At 39.8% G+C, this 17,385-nt stretch overlaps 1 protein-coding gene and 1 long non-coding RNA gene across 2 annotated transcripts in view; one reads left to right on the top strand and one right to left on the bottom strand.

Annotated features, from left to right (window-relative positions):
* The window catches only part of VPS53 (VPS53 subunit of GARP complex), a 270,995-nt gene that overhangs the window by 35,167 nt on the left and 218,443 nt on the right, over window positions 1–17,385 (bottom strand). The window contains exons 19-20 of the mRNA XM_073615146.1: window positions 13,700–13,769; window positions 2,833–2,970 (exon numbers count right to left, since the gene is read on the bottom strand). Coding sequence (XP_073471247.1) covers window positions 2,833–2,970; window positions 13,700–13,769 — 208 coding nt within the window. The remainder of the gene's footprint in view (window positions 1–2,832; window positions 2,971–13,699; window positions 13,770–17,385) is intronic.
* The window catches only part of LOC141128082 (uncharacterized), a 178,950-nt gene that overhangs the window by 107,365 nt on the left and 54,200 nt on the right, over window positions 1–17,385 (top strand). The window lies entirely within an intron of this gene.

Here is a 17,385-nt window from a genome sequence, read left to right as displayed (position 1 = left end):
GTAGAGAAAATCCTACAAGGACTTAACGCAGTCCAAAAGATAACACCAAACGAAATATGGAGAGAAACGCAACTGAAAATAGCCCACAGGGCACATATGCCTTTCTTGTCTTCTAAAACGGACAAAAACAAAGCCATCTGCCCACTCTGTAAACACCAGAAACCATCCTTAGCCCATCGCTTCTGGCACTGCTCCTACATATCTACTTTCTGGGACCAAGTTATAGCCTACATATTTAAAGTGACTCTAACTAAACTGCCCAAGGATCCTCTGCTTCTTATCTTCGGCTACTGGGACCCAATCCTACTGCCATGGTCCAAAACGGCTCTCACAACGATCGGCTCTACAAAGAACCCGAAGGATACCACATCACACAAAGGGTGGTCCTTGACTTGCCTATTAACTGCAAGAAGAACCATCCTGAAAAACTGGATTACACCTGTAAGCCCTAATATCTCTCAAGTCAAACGGGACCTCATGCAACTTCTACTCAAAGACCGCCTAAACACGGACTTCAAACAAAAAAACTCCTCAGATCACTTCTACTCCAAATGGCAAGCCTTTATGCATGCATCTCTTTCAAAAGAAGAAATATCAAACGTCAGCTCATCTTCCTTTTCCTACCATGATTCCTTCCCCCCGATGCCATCTCAAGACCACAATCGGAATCTCATTCCAATCCTCGACACCAGCCAACTTAACGCCAGTGCCAACTTCAACGTCAGTAGGTTTGCATGAACAAATATAAATAGCCATATACCTCAAATAGTAACAAATATTAATGCTGGACAATTTTTTGAACGACATTATATCCTACCATAATAATTCTCTCAATCTATATAGGGCTCCCCCTCCCCCCCCATATACCCCCCCATCCCCCCCCCCTCCTGCTTTCGCTATTTTTCTCTTAGAATTATCTTCTTAGTGTTTCTTTCAAGTTCTAAAATGCAATGTATTCAGGGTTACTAACAGATCCATCCAGGTCTCCACTATTTGTTACCATTTATTGCATTGTTATGATCTGGTAAACATGCCACGCAGTAACCTGCATGGGTACATACTCTGGAAATCCTCTCTTATTGTAAAAACCAAGTTGTAAACAAATAATTCTTCTATTATTTGCTTTTGTTTATGCTACAAAACAAGAATGTACACAAGACTGCTTTATTATTGTATTCTCTGAAAATCAAATAAAATCTTTTTGAAAAAAAAAAAAAAAAAAGCTCCCCCCGCCAAACTATACCTCAAAAGCTTTCCCCCCAAACCATATCTCAAAAGCTTTCCCCCCAAACCATATCTCAAAAGCTTTCCCCCCAAACCATATCTCAAAAGCTTTCCCCCCAAACCATATCTCAAAAGCTCCCCTCCCCCAAACTATACCTCAAAAGCTTTCCCCCCAAACCATATCTCAAAAGCTTTCCCCCCAAACCATATCTCAAAAGCTTTCCCCCCAAACCATATCTCAAAAGCTTTCCCCCCAAACCATATCTCAAAAGCTTTCCCCCCAAACCATACCTCAAAAGCTTTCCCCCCAAACCAATGCACTCCTTTATTTAAGCAGGGGTGGACTAAATGTTCAACTGCAAGGTTTTCAGGAAAGAATTACTGCTTTTTAAAAGCCAGGAAGATCTTTTAGGTTTGGTTTACATACGTTTCAGTCTGTACATGCAAGAACATAGAAATATAATTGCTGGTAGTTGCTTTAGAGTATATATAAACCCAATCACTTACATCTCATAAGTTTTAAAGGATAAGTTCACCTTTAGGCCCCTTTTACACATGCGGACTGCTCATTTCATCAGTTCAGTCACGTCAAAACGAATTAAGTATTCATCATTTTCTCATTAGCTACTCATCAGTTTCGCATCAGTTTTTTTTTTTACATCCACTACCAATGCAAAAATGGATGAAAAATGGATTGTTTATCAGTTTACATCTGTTTTTTTGTCCGATCCATTTTTTTTAAAACGGAAGAAAAATATAGCTTTGATCTGTTTCAAAAAACAGATGTTGACGTATGTGGATGTAAACTGATGTAAATGGATGATCATCATTCACATCCGTTTTTCCTTTGTGATGCATGGTTTGTCCGTTTTTCATCCATCAACGGATGGATGAAAAACGGACAAAAGGTTTGCATGTGTGAAAAGGAGCCTTAGTGACATGTTACACCCAAATTTAGGGTGTAACATGTTACTGAGGAGCAACCCCCAACCCCAGCCCCAAATCCCTGTACCCACTCTCACAGTTATGTGAATGGGAGAACTACAGCTACTGTCAACCATTGTGGTTGTAGTTTTCAATGAACTACCAGTTAATTTATGTTTCCCGTCATTCAGTAACTACCTTCCCCTATGAGGTACGGGAAGACAACTACATTGAAAGTCTGCAGAAGCCCGAGTTTGCACTTGTGATCAGGCTCTCAAGTAATGCAGATGCCCACTAAGTATAAAGTGCACTAGCCAGAGACCCTTCTGGTATGGCAGAACCTGAGAAAAAGTGTCAAAGCTTGCCCCTACTTTCTGCCCCCCAACACGTTTCTAATGACCCATCACTGTGATGGGCTACCTCATTGGCCAACAGTAATTAGCAGGAGGCAGGAAGGGGCAGCAATCTTCATTGCTATTAGTAAATGCTGAAGCTTTGCCAGTGAAACAAGCCTGGTTTTGCAGGATGGAGGCACCTTGGCCAGTGAAACTTCTCACAGGCACAAAAGACCTTTAAATTGTTTAACCAAATGTTTAGTCCACTTTTTTTTTTTTTTTTTTACACAACACATAGATAGAGTAAATTGTCCATCTTACAGAGACATAATGCTGACCGATAGCTCACCTTTAGGATCATCTCAGCCCGGGTCATGCCTTTCACTACAATCTTTGTGTAACTGGCTGGAGCTTTCCTTATTACTTGAGAACCAATGGATGGCAGATCCAGAAGAACAGTTTTCAATGAATGAGTATCAAGTAGAAGCTGTAAACGAGAAAGATAAACATTAGCTTATACCTGTAAATGGATAATTTCTATACTGGTGGCAATACTGCATGCAGTTACCGTTGGACCAATAGTAATGGTAAAACACTGCCAACATTAAAACACATAGTTACAATATAATCTGACAAAATGTACCTGTTATTTTTTTCTGTTAAATATTTTTCAAATACAAAACAATTACAATGTACTCATATTATTGTTACAAAAAAACAGTATAGTCTTATAGAAATGATCTATAAAAAAACAAGAACAAAAACAAACACAAACAAGATAAAACGTATTATCCCAAATCTGTATCATGAGAAGGTCCAGTGGGGGGCCTACAGGAAGAAGATGGAAGTTGGTGCTTAAAGAGGAACTTCAGTCTGCTCACATAATTTGTAATAAAAACATCTTTGCCATTCTGAAGCTTCCCTCCAACCACTTTGCATATTATTTTTTATATACTGTAATTCTGTACTTGCCAAATATGCTGTAAAAACCTCCCTCTACTGAGTCTGACTGCAGCCATTTTAACTGTGGGCAGCTGAAGCTGCTGTTCATTTCCTGGATTTACACAGATACACAAAGGCAAACCTTCAGCTCTGCAGCTCTCATTGGCCCTCTTATGACTCACCTCCCTCCTTTCTTTCTTTCTCAGGAGAGTGAGAGAGAGTTTTGCATGATGTCATAAGCCTAGGCTTTTACCAGACAAGAAACATGAAGTGGGCTGTATAAGATATTTACTTGCAGAAAAAAAATGTTTTACTATCCAAAGTTAAAACAACAAGAGCAGAAGATTTAATAGATGGAAAGTTGAAATAATGACTGAAGGTCCGCTTTAACTGCTTGCCGACCAGCCGCTGTGGCAGGTTAGCACAGCTGTGCGAATCGCCGTAGCTGCACGTCGGACAATTTAAGAGATCTAGGGGGCGCGCACAACGCCAGAGCCGATGTGCATGACGGGTGGCCGCGATGACTGCCGGTGACCCGCGATCGCTCCTCAGAGAGCCAGAATGGGGATCTGTCAATCTGTCATTCTGACATGAGAGTAGAGAGAGATCTGCTGTTCCTAGTAATCAGGAACAGCGATCTCTCTAATCCTCCAGCAACTACACTCCCCCCACAAATAGAAACACCTCCCTAGGGAACACTTAACCCCTTGATTGCCCCCTAGTGTTATCCCCTTCCCTGCCAGTGACATTTATACAGTAACCAGTGGCTATTTTTAGCTCTGATTGCTGTATAAATGCCAATGGTCCCAAAAAATTGTCAAAAGTGTCAGATCTTGGATATTTATTATAGCAAAAAAATTGTGTTTTTCTCAAAATTGTCGTTCTTTTTTTGTTTATAGCGCAAAAAATAAAAACCACAGAGGTGATCAAATACCACCAAAAGAAAACTCTATTTGTGGGGAAAAAAAAGAACAAATTTTGTTTGTGTACAATGTTGCATGACCACACAATTGTCAGTTAAAGCGATGGAGTGCCGTATCGCAAAAAATGGCCTGGTCATTAAGGGGGCAAATCATTCCTGTCCTTAAGTGGTTAAAGGGATTGTAAAGTTTAAAAAATGTTTTAATTGAAATAATACACACGTTATGTGCACCCTACTCTGTGCAACAGTATTGCACAGTGCGGCCTTTAGGAACCTCCTCTTGGGACTCCACCGGCAGTCCAGGCTCCTCCTGTTCTCAGTGTGTCAAAATGGGGAGCCGCTTCCTATGGGGGCGCACCTGCAGGCTCACGCCAAAGCTGAGTTGTGTGCATCTGTAAACACATGCTGCTTGACCCCCCCTCCTTACAGGATGTGATTGAGATGAGCAGGAGCCACAGAGTCCTGTGAGGAGAGGAATAAAGTGGTGCTGCTGCACTCGGGCACATTGCTGGATCAAGGTAGGAATCGGGTAAGTAATCGGGGATGTGAGGGTATGATATAACCAATGAGACATTTTTTACCCTAATGCAGGGAATGCATTAAGAACAACTTTTCCTCTTTTTTCCCTTTCCTTCCGCTTTAAAAAAATGGGAACAGAATGGCACAGCTGTAAATCTGCTAAGAACATGCAATCCACCAAAAGTGAGTGAGCGTGCAAGGAGATGCGTAAGGTAGGTCACCAAGAGACCTATAACCACTCTTGTAGGAGTTCCAAGCTTCAGCCGCTGGGACTGGAGAGACTATGCATACAACTATCACCAAAAGGGCAATAACCAGTGGTAGCATTATGGAAGTGTGTCAAAAATAAAGCAACTGTTAACTAAAATTCACATGTCACTTACAGTTTGTCAGAAGCCATATGGGGGACTCTAAATTCAGCTGGAAGAAAGTGTATGTCCTGAGGAGACTTAAAGGTAGCTACCAAACTAAACTCATATGTTTGGCATATACCAAATGGTTGTGATGCTTCTATGCTGTAACTCCTGGAGAAACAGGAAAATCTCAGGAAAAAAAAAAATATATATAACACGAGTCAAGAGGATTTTAAAGCTGGTTTAGCCCAGGTTCACACTTCAGCTGAACTCACACGATTTCATTCCCGCATCCCAGTCCGGACTTCGGGGGCGATTTCAGAGACATCTGTGCGCGTTTCTGCACAGATGTCTATTGAAAGCGCACCTCCAAGTCACCATAAGTAGTATAGAAACTACTTTTGGGAATTGGTGCGGCGCAACAAATGCAGCGTCGCACCGATTCAGACGGTGCCATTGCCGGCAATAGCCACCAATTTGGCATGGGATTTGACATGTCAAATCCCATGCCAAATCGCTGCAAAGTGAACCAGGGCTCAAAGCTGGTTTAGCAAACTTGCACAGTACCATGCACTGTTGCTGATATAATGTAAGGGATTATAACACAGAGTAAATTCAGCAATCCTATTTTACAATTTCAAGAGAGACCAAACCTAAGTAAAGAATCAACCAAATGCAAATATTCTGAGCTTGCCAGGCATTAATTGATCTGCCTCTAGTGGCAATATACAATGATATCTAACAAAGTAAAATAGAAATAAATTACAAAATATTGATTTGAAAAGAGCAGAATACAAATCTCCAGCTCCACTCTGATTTCTACTACTCAGCCACCATAGGGACCAAGATTTCCACAGTGAAATAACCAGAAGGCTCATCTCCAACCAGGTGTACAGAACTTAGGTGGGAACTTTACTGGTCAATTCACTAACCAACAGAAGTGAACTCTACTCAAACAAAGCACCCATAGATCAAATGCATTGCTTTTTCCCATTCATTTAGAGAAACCACTGGTAAAGTTATGAGCTGCAGTGAACCACAACTTAAATACTAAAGCAGTGGTTCTCAAACTACAGCTCATGGGCAGGATGTGGACCATGACTTGCCTGTTACTGCCCCCTTGCCCTGTAGGCAGAATGCAAGTGGGTGCCAGCTGCTGGAACACACAGTGATTTCGACAGCACTGTAGAATGAAATGATTTCCTGCAAAGTTCTTGCCATGAAGAAATATAGTGGGGCACAAAACATATACAGAGGTAGGTGACCAAAGAAGAGCAATGCTGTTGAGGAGTTCCTAATCTCACTGACACAAAGTAAAGGGAACTATTTCTCCTACTAACACCAAGGAATAGACACAATTCTCCTCCACGGAAACCAAGGGTGAAGCACAATTCCTCTCACTGACACTGAGAATGAGGCACTATTTCTCCCACTGACATCAAGGATGGTGCACTATTCCTTCCACCGACACCAAGGATGGCACGCTATTTCTTCCAGTGACATCGAGGATGGGGAACTGTTTCCGACACCTTCCACTGACCCTGGGGCATTTTGACTTTTGGTAACCTTTATCCACAGTCTGGGCTCCAAACAGTCTGAATGACAATTAACTGGTCCTTCATTTAAAAAGTTTGTAGATCCCTGTACTAGACAAAGCAAAAACCTCCTGTAACTAAAAGCTTGCTAAGTAAACCTCACAGCACACTACATTAAGGGTCACTTTTCTTCTGCTGGACTACCTAGCATTCCTATAACTAGATTTATTTATTTATTTTTTAAAGTAAACCATATTTCTACTCTTATACCAGGGTCCCTTTGGATTTAGACACTGCAGATGCTGCTGAGTCTTGGTCACTCTATTTTTTTCAGCGGAATACTGTACTGATTAAACGAAAATTGTTATTTTTGGTATCATATGAGAAAATGTTTCATCCCTTCGGATAATTTCACATGAACTGTGGTGATCGGCTCTCAAAAACTGTACACCAACGATCAGATTATCGTATTATCGCTTTGAAAGTGGCATTTTTCATCTGATGTTCTCATCGTGTGTACAAGGCATTGGGACGACACTTAAAAAGACATAACACAATTCTCTGTGAATAAAAATGACCTGAAAAATATTTTTGCGCAGAAAACAAAGGTAAAGGCACTGTCAACACAATACCTATTTAACAGATTTAGGAAATCTTTAGTAAAAAAAAAAAAATCCAGTAATTCAAAATTACTGGATTTATTGGCGTATAACACGCACTTTTATACCATTAAAATCAGGGGGAAATCGTGGGTGAGTGTTCTACACCGATCCCTGCTGTCTCTGAGGGAAGAGGAGCAAGCGCAGCTGAATTATATCTCCCGTGTACCCGTCGCTCCGTCACTCACAGCCAAGCCTCCTGGCCCCGCATTGGGCCATTGTTCTGTCTATCATATGAGCAGGACCAGGAGGCGTGGCTGTGAGTGACGGAGCACCGGATACACAGGAGATCACAGCTCTGTGTAATTTAGTGGCGCTCGCTCCTCCTCTTCCCTTGGAGACAGCAGGGATAATCCAACACTGGCGAGGCTGCAATGATGGAAAAGGTGAGGCTGCAGATGGGCACTGAACAGGATGCATTGTTGGTCAATTTATAGGCTGCAGATGGGCACTGGACAGGCTGCATAGTTGGGCAATTTAATGGCTGAAGATGGGCACTGAGCAGGGTGCATTGTTGGGCAATTTAGAGACTGCAGATGGGCACTGAGCAGGATGCATTGATGAGCTGTGACCCTAATTTTGCTTCAAAGTTCTTTATTTAAAATGTACGTTTTTTTCCCTTAAACTTCCCTCCTAAAATTGGGGTGCATGTTATATGCTGATAAATACGATACTTATTAAGTAGCGCTCAGTTCCAGTAAACCATAAAATAAAAAAATAAAAAACTTCAGAGAAAATACACATCAAATGGATTTACAGCTTTCACCAACTCAGACATCCTTTATCAACATAATATACGTCTTGTAAGGCAACTTTGTACAGCGAAGGTCATAGTTTTCTGACTAGGTGCCTGGTCCCATTATTTTACTTCAGTTTCTGATAAATGTTATAAAGCGTTTGTGTTTGCTTGGCTCAGTCACCAAGTACAAAAATGAAGTATAAATAGAACTGCCGGTCAGGAAGCATGGATTAAAATACATGGCGTGTTCCAAACCTCCTGAATGACATGTATTTGGCTGCTTCTACAAGAAAGCAACAGACAAACAGACGGAGTTTAGGAAGGCAGAATGATTGATGGCAAATAGAGATGATAATGTGGTTTTGCTTATATAGCCTGATTTGCAATATACTAAATACTTCCTAATGCACTCTAAAGTAAACAGTCAAAACAATAAAGTTCATTATTGAATTGTTTTCCTTTATTCACTTGAACATCTGCTTTTCTCTAATATATATATATATATATATATATATATATATATATATATATATACATACATACATATACACACACACCTTCTCACAAAAAAGTGAGTACACCCCTCACATTTTTGTAAATATTTTATTATATCTTTTCATGTGACAGTATTGAAGAAATTGTTGAAGACACTTTGCTACAATTTAAAGTAGCGAGTGTACAGCTTGTATAACCATGTAAATTTGCTGTCCCCTCAAAATAACCATGTCCTGTGGTCTGATGAGACCAAGATAAACTTATTTGGTTCAGAGGGTGTCAAGCGTGTGTGGTGGCAACCAGGTGAGGAGTACAAAGACAAGTGTGTCTTGCCTACATCCAAGCATGGTGGTGGGAGTGTCATGGTCTGGGGTTGCATGAGTGCTGCCGGCACTGGGGAGCTACAGTTCATTGAGGGAACCATGAATGCCAACATGTACTGTGACATACTGAAGCAGGGCATGATCCCCTCCCTTCAGAGACAGGGCCACAGGGCAGTATTACAACGTGATAACGTCCCCAAACACACCTCCAAGATGACCACTGCCTTGCTAAAGAAGCTGTGGGTAAAGGTGATTGACTGGCCAAACATGTCTCCAGACCTAAACCCTATTGAGCATCTGTGGGGCATCCTCAAACGGAAGGTGAAGGAGCGCAAGGTCTCCAACATCCACCAGCTCCATGCCCAAGAGGGTTGAGGCAGTGCTGGGAAATAATGGTGGCCGTACAAAATATTGACACTTTGGGCCCAATTTGGACATTTTCACTTAGGGGTGTACTCACTTTTGTTGCCAACAGTTTAGACTTTAATGGCTGTATTTTGAGTTATTTTGAGGGGACAGCAAATTGCCACTGTTCTACAAGCTGTACACTCACTACTTTACATTGTAGCAAAGTGTAATTTCTTCAGTGTTGTCACATGAAAAGGTATAATAAAAATATTTACAAACATGTGAGGGGTGTACTCACTTTTGTGAGATACTATATATATATATATATATATATATATATATATATATATATATATATATATATATATATATATATATATATATATAAAATAATGCACCTAGGGTAGTGATGGCGAACCTTACCTTGGCACCCAAGGTGTTTTGGAACTACAATTCCCATGATGCTCAACTGCAGTGCAGAGTGCATGAGCATCATGGGCAATGTAGTTCCAAAACATCTGGGGTGCCAAGGTTCGCCATCACTGACCTAGGGAAAAAGAATCCACTGAGAGAGTACAACATTGTGGGTACAGTGTTAGCCAGAACTACAGAAGAAAAAAGACTTGTTGGTACTTATTTCAGATAATTGCACAATGAGCAAACAGTGTGATTAGGCAGTGGGGAAAGTGAATAAAATTCTAGGATGCATTACTAGAGGGATCACCAGCAGCAGGAAGGAGGTCCTGATTCCCCTATATAGATGTTTAGTGAGACCTCATTTTGAATATTGTGTCCAGTTCTGGAGACCTCACTTACAGAAAGATATTGATAAAATACGAGTCTAGAGATGGGTAACAAAAATGGTGAAAGGTTTGGTGGATAAAACATATTGAGAACGACTTCAGAAACGTAATATGTACAGACTGGAGGAAAGAAGAGAAAGGGGAGACAGGACTGAAACATTAAGCACATCAAGGGGGTGAAGGAGGGCAGTTTTTTTCAATATGAAACCAAAATCAAGAACACATGCACATGACCTCAAACTGGAGGAAAGTTCAAAACCAATCTTAGAAAGTATTATTTTACTGAAAGGGTAGTTGATGCTTGGAATAAACTACCAGCAGAGGTAATGCAACAGTTAACAGTAAATGGCTTCAAACATGCTTGAGACAAACGCAGATAGCTAGTCAGACAATAAAGTTAACAACCCCCCCAAAAAAAAAAAAAAATTGGCAGACTCGATACATACACACACACACAGTTGTGCTCATAAGTTTACATGCCCTGGCAGAATTTATGATTTTATGGCCATTTTTCAGAGAATATGAATGATAACACAAAAACTTTTCTTCATTCATGGTTAGTGTTTGGCTGAAGCCATTTATTATCATTCAACTGTGTTTACTCTTTTTAAATCATAATGGCAACATAAACTATCCAAATGACCCTGATCAAAAGTTCAAAAAGAACCTACAAGGACATTATGTCCATTAATCGCTCATGATATCATTAATACTCTTGGCTAAACGTAGGAAAGAGATAACCACGAAACTAGACAGGATTAGAGTATATCATAGCCAAGAGTTAAATTATGTAGGTAAGGTGGGACCATGGAACCAGCCCAAATCATTTTCCAAGTTTGTATAAAAGAAAAGGGATAACAGAGCCATAGAAACACGACTCTAGGAAGAATGAAAAAGATGTTGGAGTAGAAGAGAAAGGAAGGAAACAAGCAGGAGAAGAAAAACCTAGTGAAAGGAAGGCAAAAGAAGAAGAAGAAAACAGGGGGAGGGGTGCATGGAGAGAGATGAAATGTGAGGTTGCGGTCCACGCATACATTGTTTGGATTGCGAATTTGGTATCCCCGCAGTACCAAAGATATTCAGAATGATAATAGGGTAAGTTTAGTCAACAGAGTCGCTGTTAAAAAGGATATATAAATATTTTATGGCAGGTCAAGCCCATGGCACTGGTTAAATTGGCGGTTGGGGCAGATTTTGCAGGAAACAGGCACATTAATGATGCAGGTTTATGTTAGAGACAGAGTTAGAGGTCAGTGACCCCACCCACCCAGCAAGGTCAGTGTGTGAAGGGAGCTGTGAGGCGCACATTGCACTGTGCTGTCCAGGTCAGGACAGACAAAGGCCCGAGCCTGTAAGGATGTAGCAGCTGCAGGAGAAAAACATCAAGCAGCGGTTTGTGCACAAGCACTGGGACCGTGTGTTCGAGGGTCTGGAGGACCAAGGCATGAGACCCGAGCAGTGAAGTTGCATAAAGAGAGAAATGAGGCTGAATTTCATATTATTTAAGGTACTTATATAGCGCGGTCAATTTACGCAGCACTTTACATATACATTGTACATTCACATCAGTCCCTACCCTCAAGGAGCTTACAATCTAAGGTCCCTAACTCACAATTATATACTAGGGCCAATTTAGACAGAAGCCAATTAACCTACCAGCATGTCTTTGGTGTGTGGGAGGAAACTGGAGTACCCGGAGGAAACCCACGCAGGCACAGGGAGAACATGCAAACTCCAGGCAGGTAGTGTCATGGTTGGGATTCGAACCAGCAACCTTTTACTACTAGGCAAGAGTGCTACCCACTACACCACTGTGCCGCCGCATTGATGGTGAGAACTCCCTGCGTGGGAAACGATTCAAGGGTAAACTTTTTTGCTTTGTTTTAAATACAAGTAAGTGGGCAGAAAAAGTCCTGAAACTAACTTCTGGCGTGGAGTTAACTCACTGTTTGGCGCTACCAATAAGCTACACACTCCCTCACTTGTCACTATATATATATATATATATATATATATATATATATATATATATATATATATATATATATATATAATCTTTACAACTTGAATTAAATTGCAGATGCTGAAATAGCAGCAAATGAAGCATTAGAAATGGTTTATTAACCAGAGACTGCTTTGACATAAGCCATATTTTATGATAAGCTTATATAAGAAGTTCCCTTATATCTATTGCAGGTTACATTTTATGCTACATTAAAGGGCTGAATCAGTAATAACCCCCCCCCCACAAAAAAAAACTGGTGGTTGTGACTCAAAGAACACACATTCACATAAATATACTGATCAGCCAGAACATTAAGATCACTGACAGGTAAAGTGAATAACATTGAATATCTCATTACAGTGGCATCTGATAGTTGGTGGGATATATTAGGCAGCAAGTAAACATGTTAGAAACATAGAAAACAGATGGCAGAAAAAAAGACAACAAAAATGTATCAGTAGCTTTAGGCACCTTTCACATGGACGGCTATTCTGCCGCAGTTAAAAGCATGTTTTTTACCCTTCCATACTCTATCCCAGTGATGGCCAACCTTGGCACCCCAGATGTTTTGGAACATGATGCTTAACTAAAAAATGCAGAGTGCATGAGCATTATGGGAATTGTAGTTCCAAAACATCTGGAGTGCCAAGGTTTAGCATCACTGCTCTATCCAAAACAAAAAAAAAGTTTTGGCTTTACCCACAAATTTTGTATTTAAGGGGTAACAATTGAAAAGGAATGCCGTCTGAGTCAAAGATCTATAATATTTAAGTAGACTTAGGTAACCTTTGACTAAACTTTCCAGTGCATTTCCAGTACAATTATAAGAACCCTGTAGTTCCTTGATCCAGGTAGTATCTGAGGGTCTTAGAGGATCAAGAACAAATGTCCCTTTGGGAGCAAAATTGGAAGAGTTATGAATACAGGTTTTTAATTCACAATCGTCTTTTGGTTGAATTTGAGCTGAACATGCCCTGACCTGTAAGAGGACACGCTTTAAATTCACAAATTCAAAATCTACATGCAATTCATAAAATCAGATATGATAAAGCTAGTAACGATTATACAACGTATATCTGAACATGGAAGAAAATGCTGAATGGTTTAGGGTTAAACACAGCTAGGGTATCACATACAGGAGGCAGAGTGGATGAATTTCACCACCTGTGTGACTTGGCTATTTGTGGTATACAATATTTAGACTCTATGGAACGTCCATTGCAATAATGTGCATTACCAGATCATGACATATGTTACACAAAATATTAATGCATTGAGACTTTATCTGAAGGAATGGCAGCTACATGATCATAAACATTTTGACATTCTCTTGGCCTCTCTTCAGACCTCCTAATTGGTTTAGGTCATTTCTGACCTTCTTCAAGCACCAGAAAAGGTGGCTGCATTAGCAGTCTGGAACTCTGCTTTACCATCAAGTGAATAATATCAGCCATTCTTTTTTATGAGCCAGAGCCAACACTCTGGTAACCTCACTGCCTTATATTTTGTATTCCAATCCCAAAGCATGGGCGATAGAAGTTATATTTTTCAGTAATTTATTAGGCCTGCTTACCTGTTCAGCTCCCAGCATACTGATAGGTTTACATTTAAAAAGGTGGTTGATGAATTTTGGTATGAAAGAGCTGAAAGAAAAAGAGAATCATATTTAAAATAATAAAGAGTAAAACAAGACAATAATGCACCAAATGTGTAGACAGCTAAAACAAAAATGTAATAAAATTAACATCTAAAAGAAAAAGAAAGCCCATGTCAGACTTTGCAAATAAATACCACATTAACATCTGCAGAATATTTACAGAAGTTACAGATGAGAACCATACAAGTGAGGCTTTGAAAGTCTTGATGGGTGTCTATGACATCTAAGCTGAATAAACACCGTAACAGTAGTGTATCTGTAAATTGTAGTCCATTAGCTGATATAGCTACATATAAAAGTAAACAATCATTTTATTCTTTTAGAAGAGAATCTTGCATTTTTCTTATGTATATAAACATATTTTAAGAAAAATCTTTGCTGCTGAACAGGCAGATTTAAAAACACCAGTTTGCAATCTAGTTATTCCTACAGTAAATATCTGACTCTGAAGGCAAGTTTTCCTTCTCAGGAAGAATTTCACTTTTCATAATAAACAGAAGCTTTTTCTAATGTCTTTATTAAAGTAGATTTGTTTGATGTGTGTTTTTTTTACCTATAGGAAGGGGTAAACAAAGATACCTCAATTTACCATTGAACTCCATCTCCTCTTAGTGGCTCTGTGTGTACTGCAGTCAAAAGGAAGTACAAAAAGGAAGCCTAGGGGTTCTAATCAATTGATTGAAATAACCCTATTCTATGCTCCTAAATTCAATCTATTACTTCCATTCTTCCTGGATTTAAACATACTGACTGCAATAATTGACATGCCATTTGCCATTTGGCGGTTACAGCACTTTTCATTTTGAGCACTTATTTTATTTTGTACACCCCCAAGCCCTTTCTTAAATTGAAACATGTAGGGTATTTTGCTTTTTTCTTAGTGAATTTGGGTGCATAATCACGTTTAGATATGGTATTTGGGTTGGTGGGGAGGGGATTTATTTCCAAGTTGCTATCATATCGCTTAGTTATTAGTGGCCAGGAGTCGGTGTTTTATTGCAGTCAGGACGCTTTCTAAGTCCAGGAAGAATGGAAGTAATACACTGAATTAAGGAGCATAGAGTAGGGTATTTTCTATCAGTTGATTAGAACACCTATGCTTCCTTTTTGTACTTCATTTAGTTATTTACTGCAGTATAGACAGAGGCAGTAAGAGGAGAATTCAATGGTAAATTGAAGTAAAGAGGTATCTCTCAGAACACACATCAAACAAATCTCCTTTAATAGAGTACTAATCATTTTTAGGCATCATCCCTAGGTTTCTTGGTGTGTGGGCAGGCGCACCCTGAGAATGAATTGATTAATACCATTAGAAGGGACTTTTTGCTATGTCATAAGAGGCCATTGTTATTTAAAACTTTTCTAATGTCTGTTCTGCCTATTCCCATTCCCATTGTGCATATCTCTCACTGACCTAGTCCATGGCAGCCTTCAATCTGCACCCTCTCGTTTCAACATTTTAAAAGATGCATTCGGAGTCCTGACTTCCTGTAGCATCATGTGACCAGCCAGGAAACTTTATATCCCATCATGCAGACTTTACTGCATCACAGAATAGGGTGTGTCTTACCCCTCTGGACCTCACCTCCCTCACACCATTGGTTTTAGAAAGCACTGTAGCGCTGAACTAAGGTAGTAAAGAAGTGGGTGGAAGCAATCTCCTGGAGGAGGGGGGCAAGAGCAGGGTGTATTTTAATGAGGTCAGCAGCTGAAGAACTACCTCATGCCACTAACGGCTCTGCTGTCCTTTAGGACAGATTCCAGGAAGTAATGGAGAAGTTTTCTATAGAAGAAAGCAGAGGCTGAGGTGAGGCCTGCTCCAGAACACTGGGACAGCTTTTTCCTTTCTGCAACAGAGGTACATTAATAGTATATTGGTGCATTGGAAAGCTGTACTTTATAAAAGAAAAAAAAGTGAACTTAGCCTTTAATACCCTAGAACAAGAACTGTGAACTGATCTGACTCTACTGTACTGCACTGTCACACGGAGAACTTGTTGACAGAAGAGGGAGTTTGGCAATTGTCTCATTATGGTGGTAAAACTACATCACTGTCCAAACAGCAGGCTGGAGTCAGTTCAGTGACCAAGCTGTATTGCTTGGTTACTGACCCAGCTGTGCTTTCTGACTGTTGTGCCTGGATTACAAAAGTGGCTAGTAATGATTACAAATTCTTTGCAAGGTAAAACCATTCACATATATGCACATGTAGCCATTTGCTTGGGGGTTCAGATCTGAGGTCTGGTTTATGCCAAAAGCACAATAAAGTGTCAAAACCAGTGCAGTGGTAAAACTATATGTGCTGCAGTTTTGTTGCACTGCTCATGAGAAATAATAAAAAGAAAGCAGTTATTAGGACAGTTTAAAATAATACAAAGGCTTAATCTAAGGGTACAGGTCTCTTAGGGATGTAATCATAAGTATACAAAAGTAGAGCTGTGTTTTTTAGTGGCAGAAAAAAGGCTGTAGGCAGTGGGGAGTAAGGAACTACAAGAAAAACAGAAATGGAAGGTGCGCACAACTAGTGCATTACCAGAGATAATTTAATAATAAGAAATTTTTGTATAATACTTGGGTACTCAAAAAATGCAACTGACAAAAGGCCATAAACACAGTGCATGGACATGCACAGAACACGGGGTACAGCTAACGTGTTTTGGGGGCACACCCCCTTCCTCAGAGCTAGGCTAGACTCATACATCATGGACAATCGCTTTTATAGGGAATGGTCGAATTGAAAATTGTGAGTCAAAAAGAGCCACGCCCTCAAAGGGGCGGGACAGCAAAAAAAAAAAAAAAAAAAAATCTAAAATAAATTGTTGATAAGAAATTATTAAGAAATTGAAATATATATATATATAGATATATAGATATCTATATATCTATATATAGATATAGATATATTCGCACTGATGTAAAAAACGACAAAATTCATGTCAAAAACCTATATCCAAAACAAAAAACTCCATCATAAGTACACAAATGAATAATGATGATTGATTCAAATTCATGATCAACTGCACATTCATGTATATTTCGTCAGATGAATACAGGTGTAGAAACACATACAGGGGGAAAACCCCAACAGACACCAGCGGGATCATCTCCGCTGCAGTGCGCCGATCAGTGAACACCAGATGTCACACAGGCATCTTACCTGACCCCAGGGAACCAGCGCAGAGCCAGGGGCAATCCACTTCCTGGAAACACAGGAAAACCCCCAATGACAACAAGTGACATCATTTCTGGGGTGGGAGCAGTGCAACGGTGTCCCCATGGACATAAATGAGCAAGGATAGAGTGGAAGAAAAAAAAAATGTCCAAGAAATTTTTCAAAAATTATATTAAAAAATGATATTAAAAAATTCAAAAGATAACAAAAAATTATCTGACAAAACTGGACCACAAAAAAATAATAAATTGAAAAGAAAAAAAGTTATATATATTTCGGAAATAAAAATAAAAATATTGAAACTTTTTTTTATTGCGATTAATTTTGCACAAGGATGATAATGATTCCCCAATGTGTAGCAATTAATGAAAAGCGCTGAGCCCCGAAGTACGTGAAAGCCAACCCTCGCATAAAATCTATAAACTATAAA

Source organism: Aquarana catesbeiana, linkage group LG02, assembly GCF_042186555.1.
Source record: "Aquarana catesbeiana isolate 2022-GZ linkage group LG02, ASM4218655v1, whole genome shotgun sequence".
In the NCBI taxonomy this organism is placed as follows: domain Eukaryota; kingdom Metazoa; phylum Chordata; class Amphibia; order Anura; family Ranidae; genus Aquarana; species Aquarana catesbeiana.
This window is presented reverse-complemented; position numbering and strand designations above follow the sequence as displayed.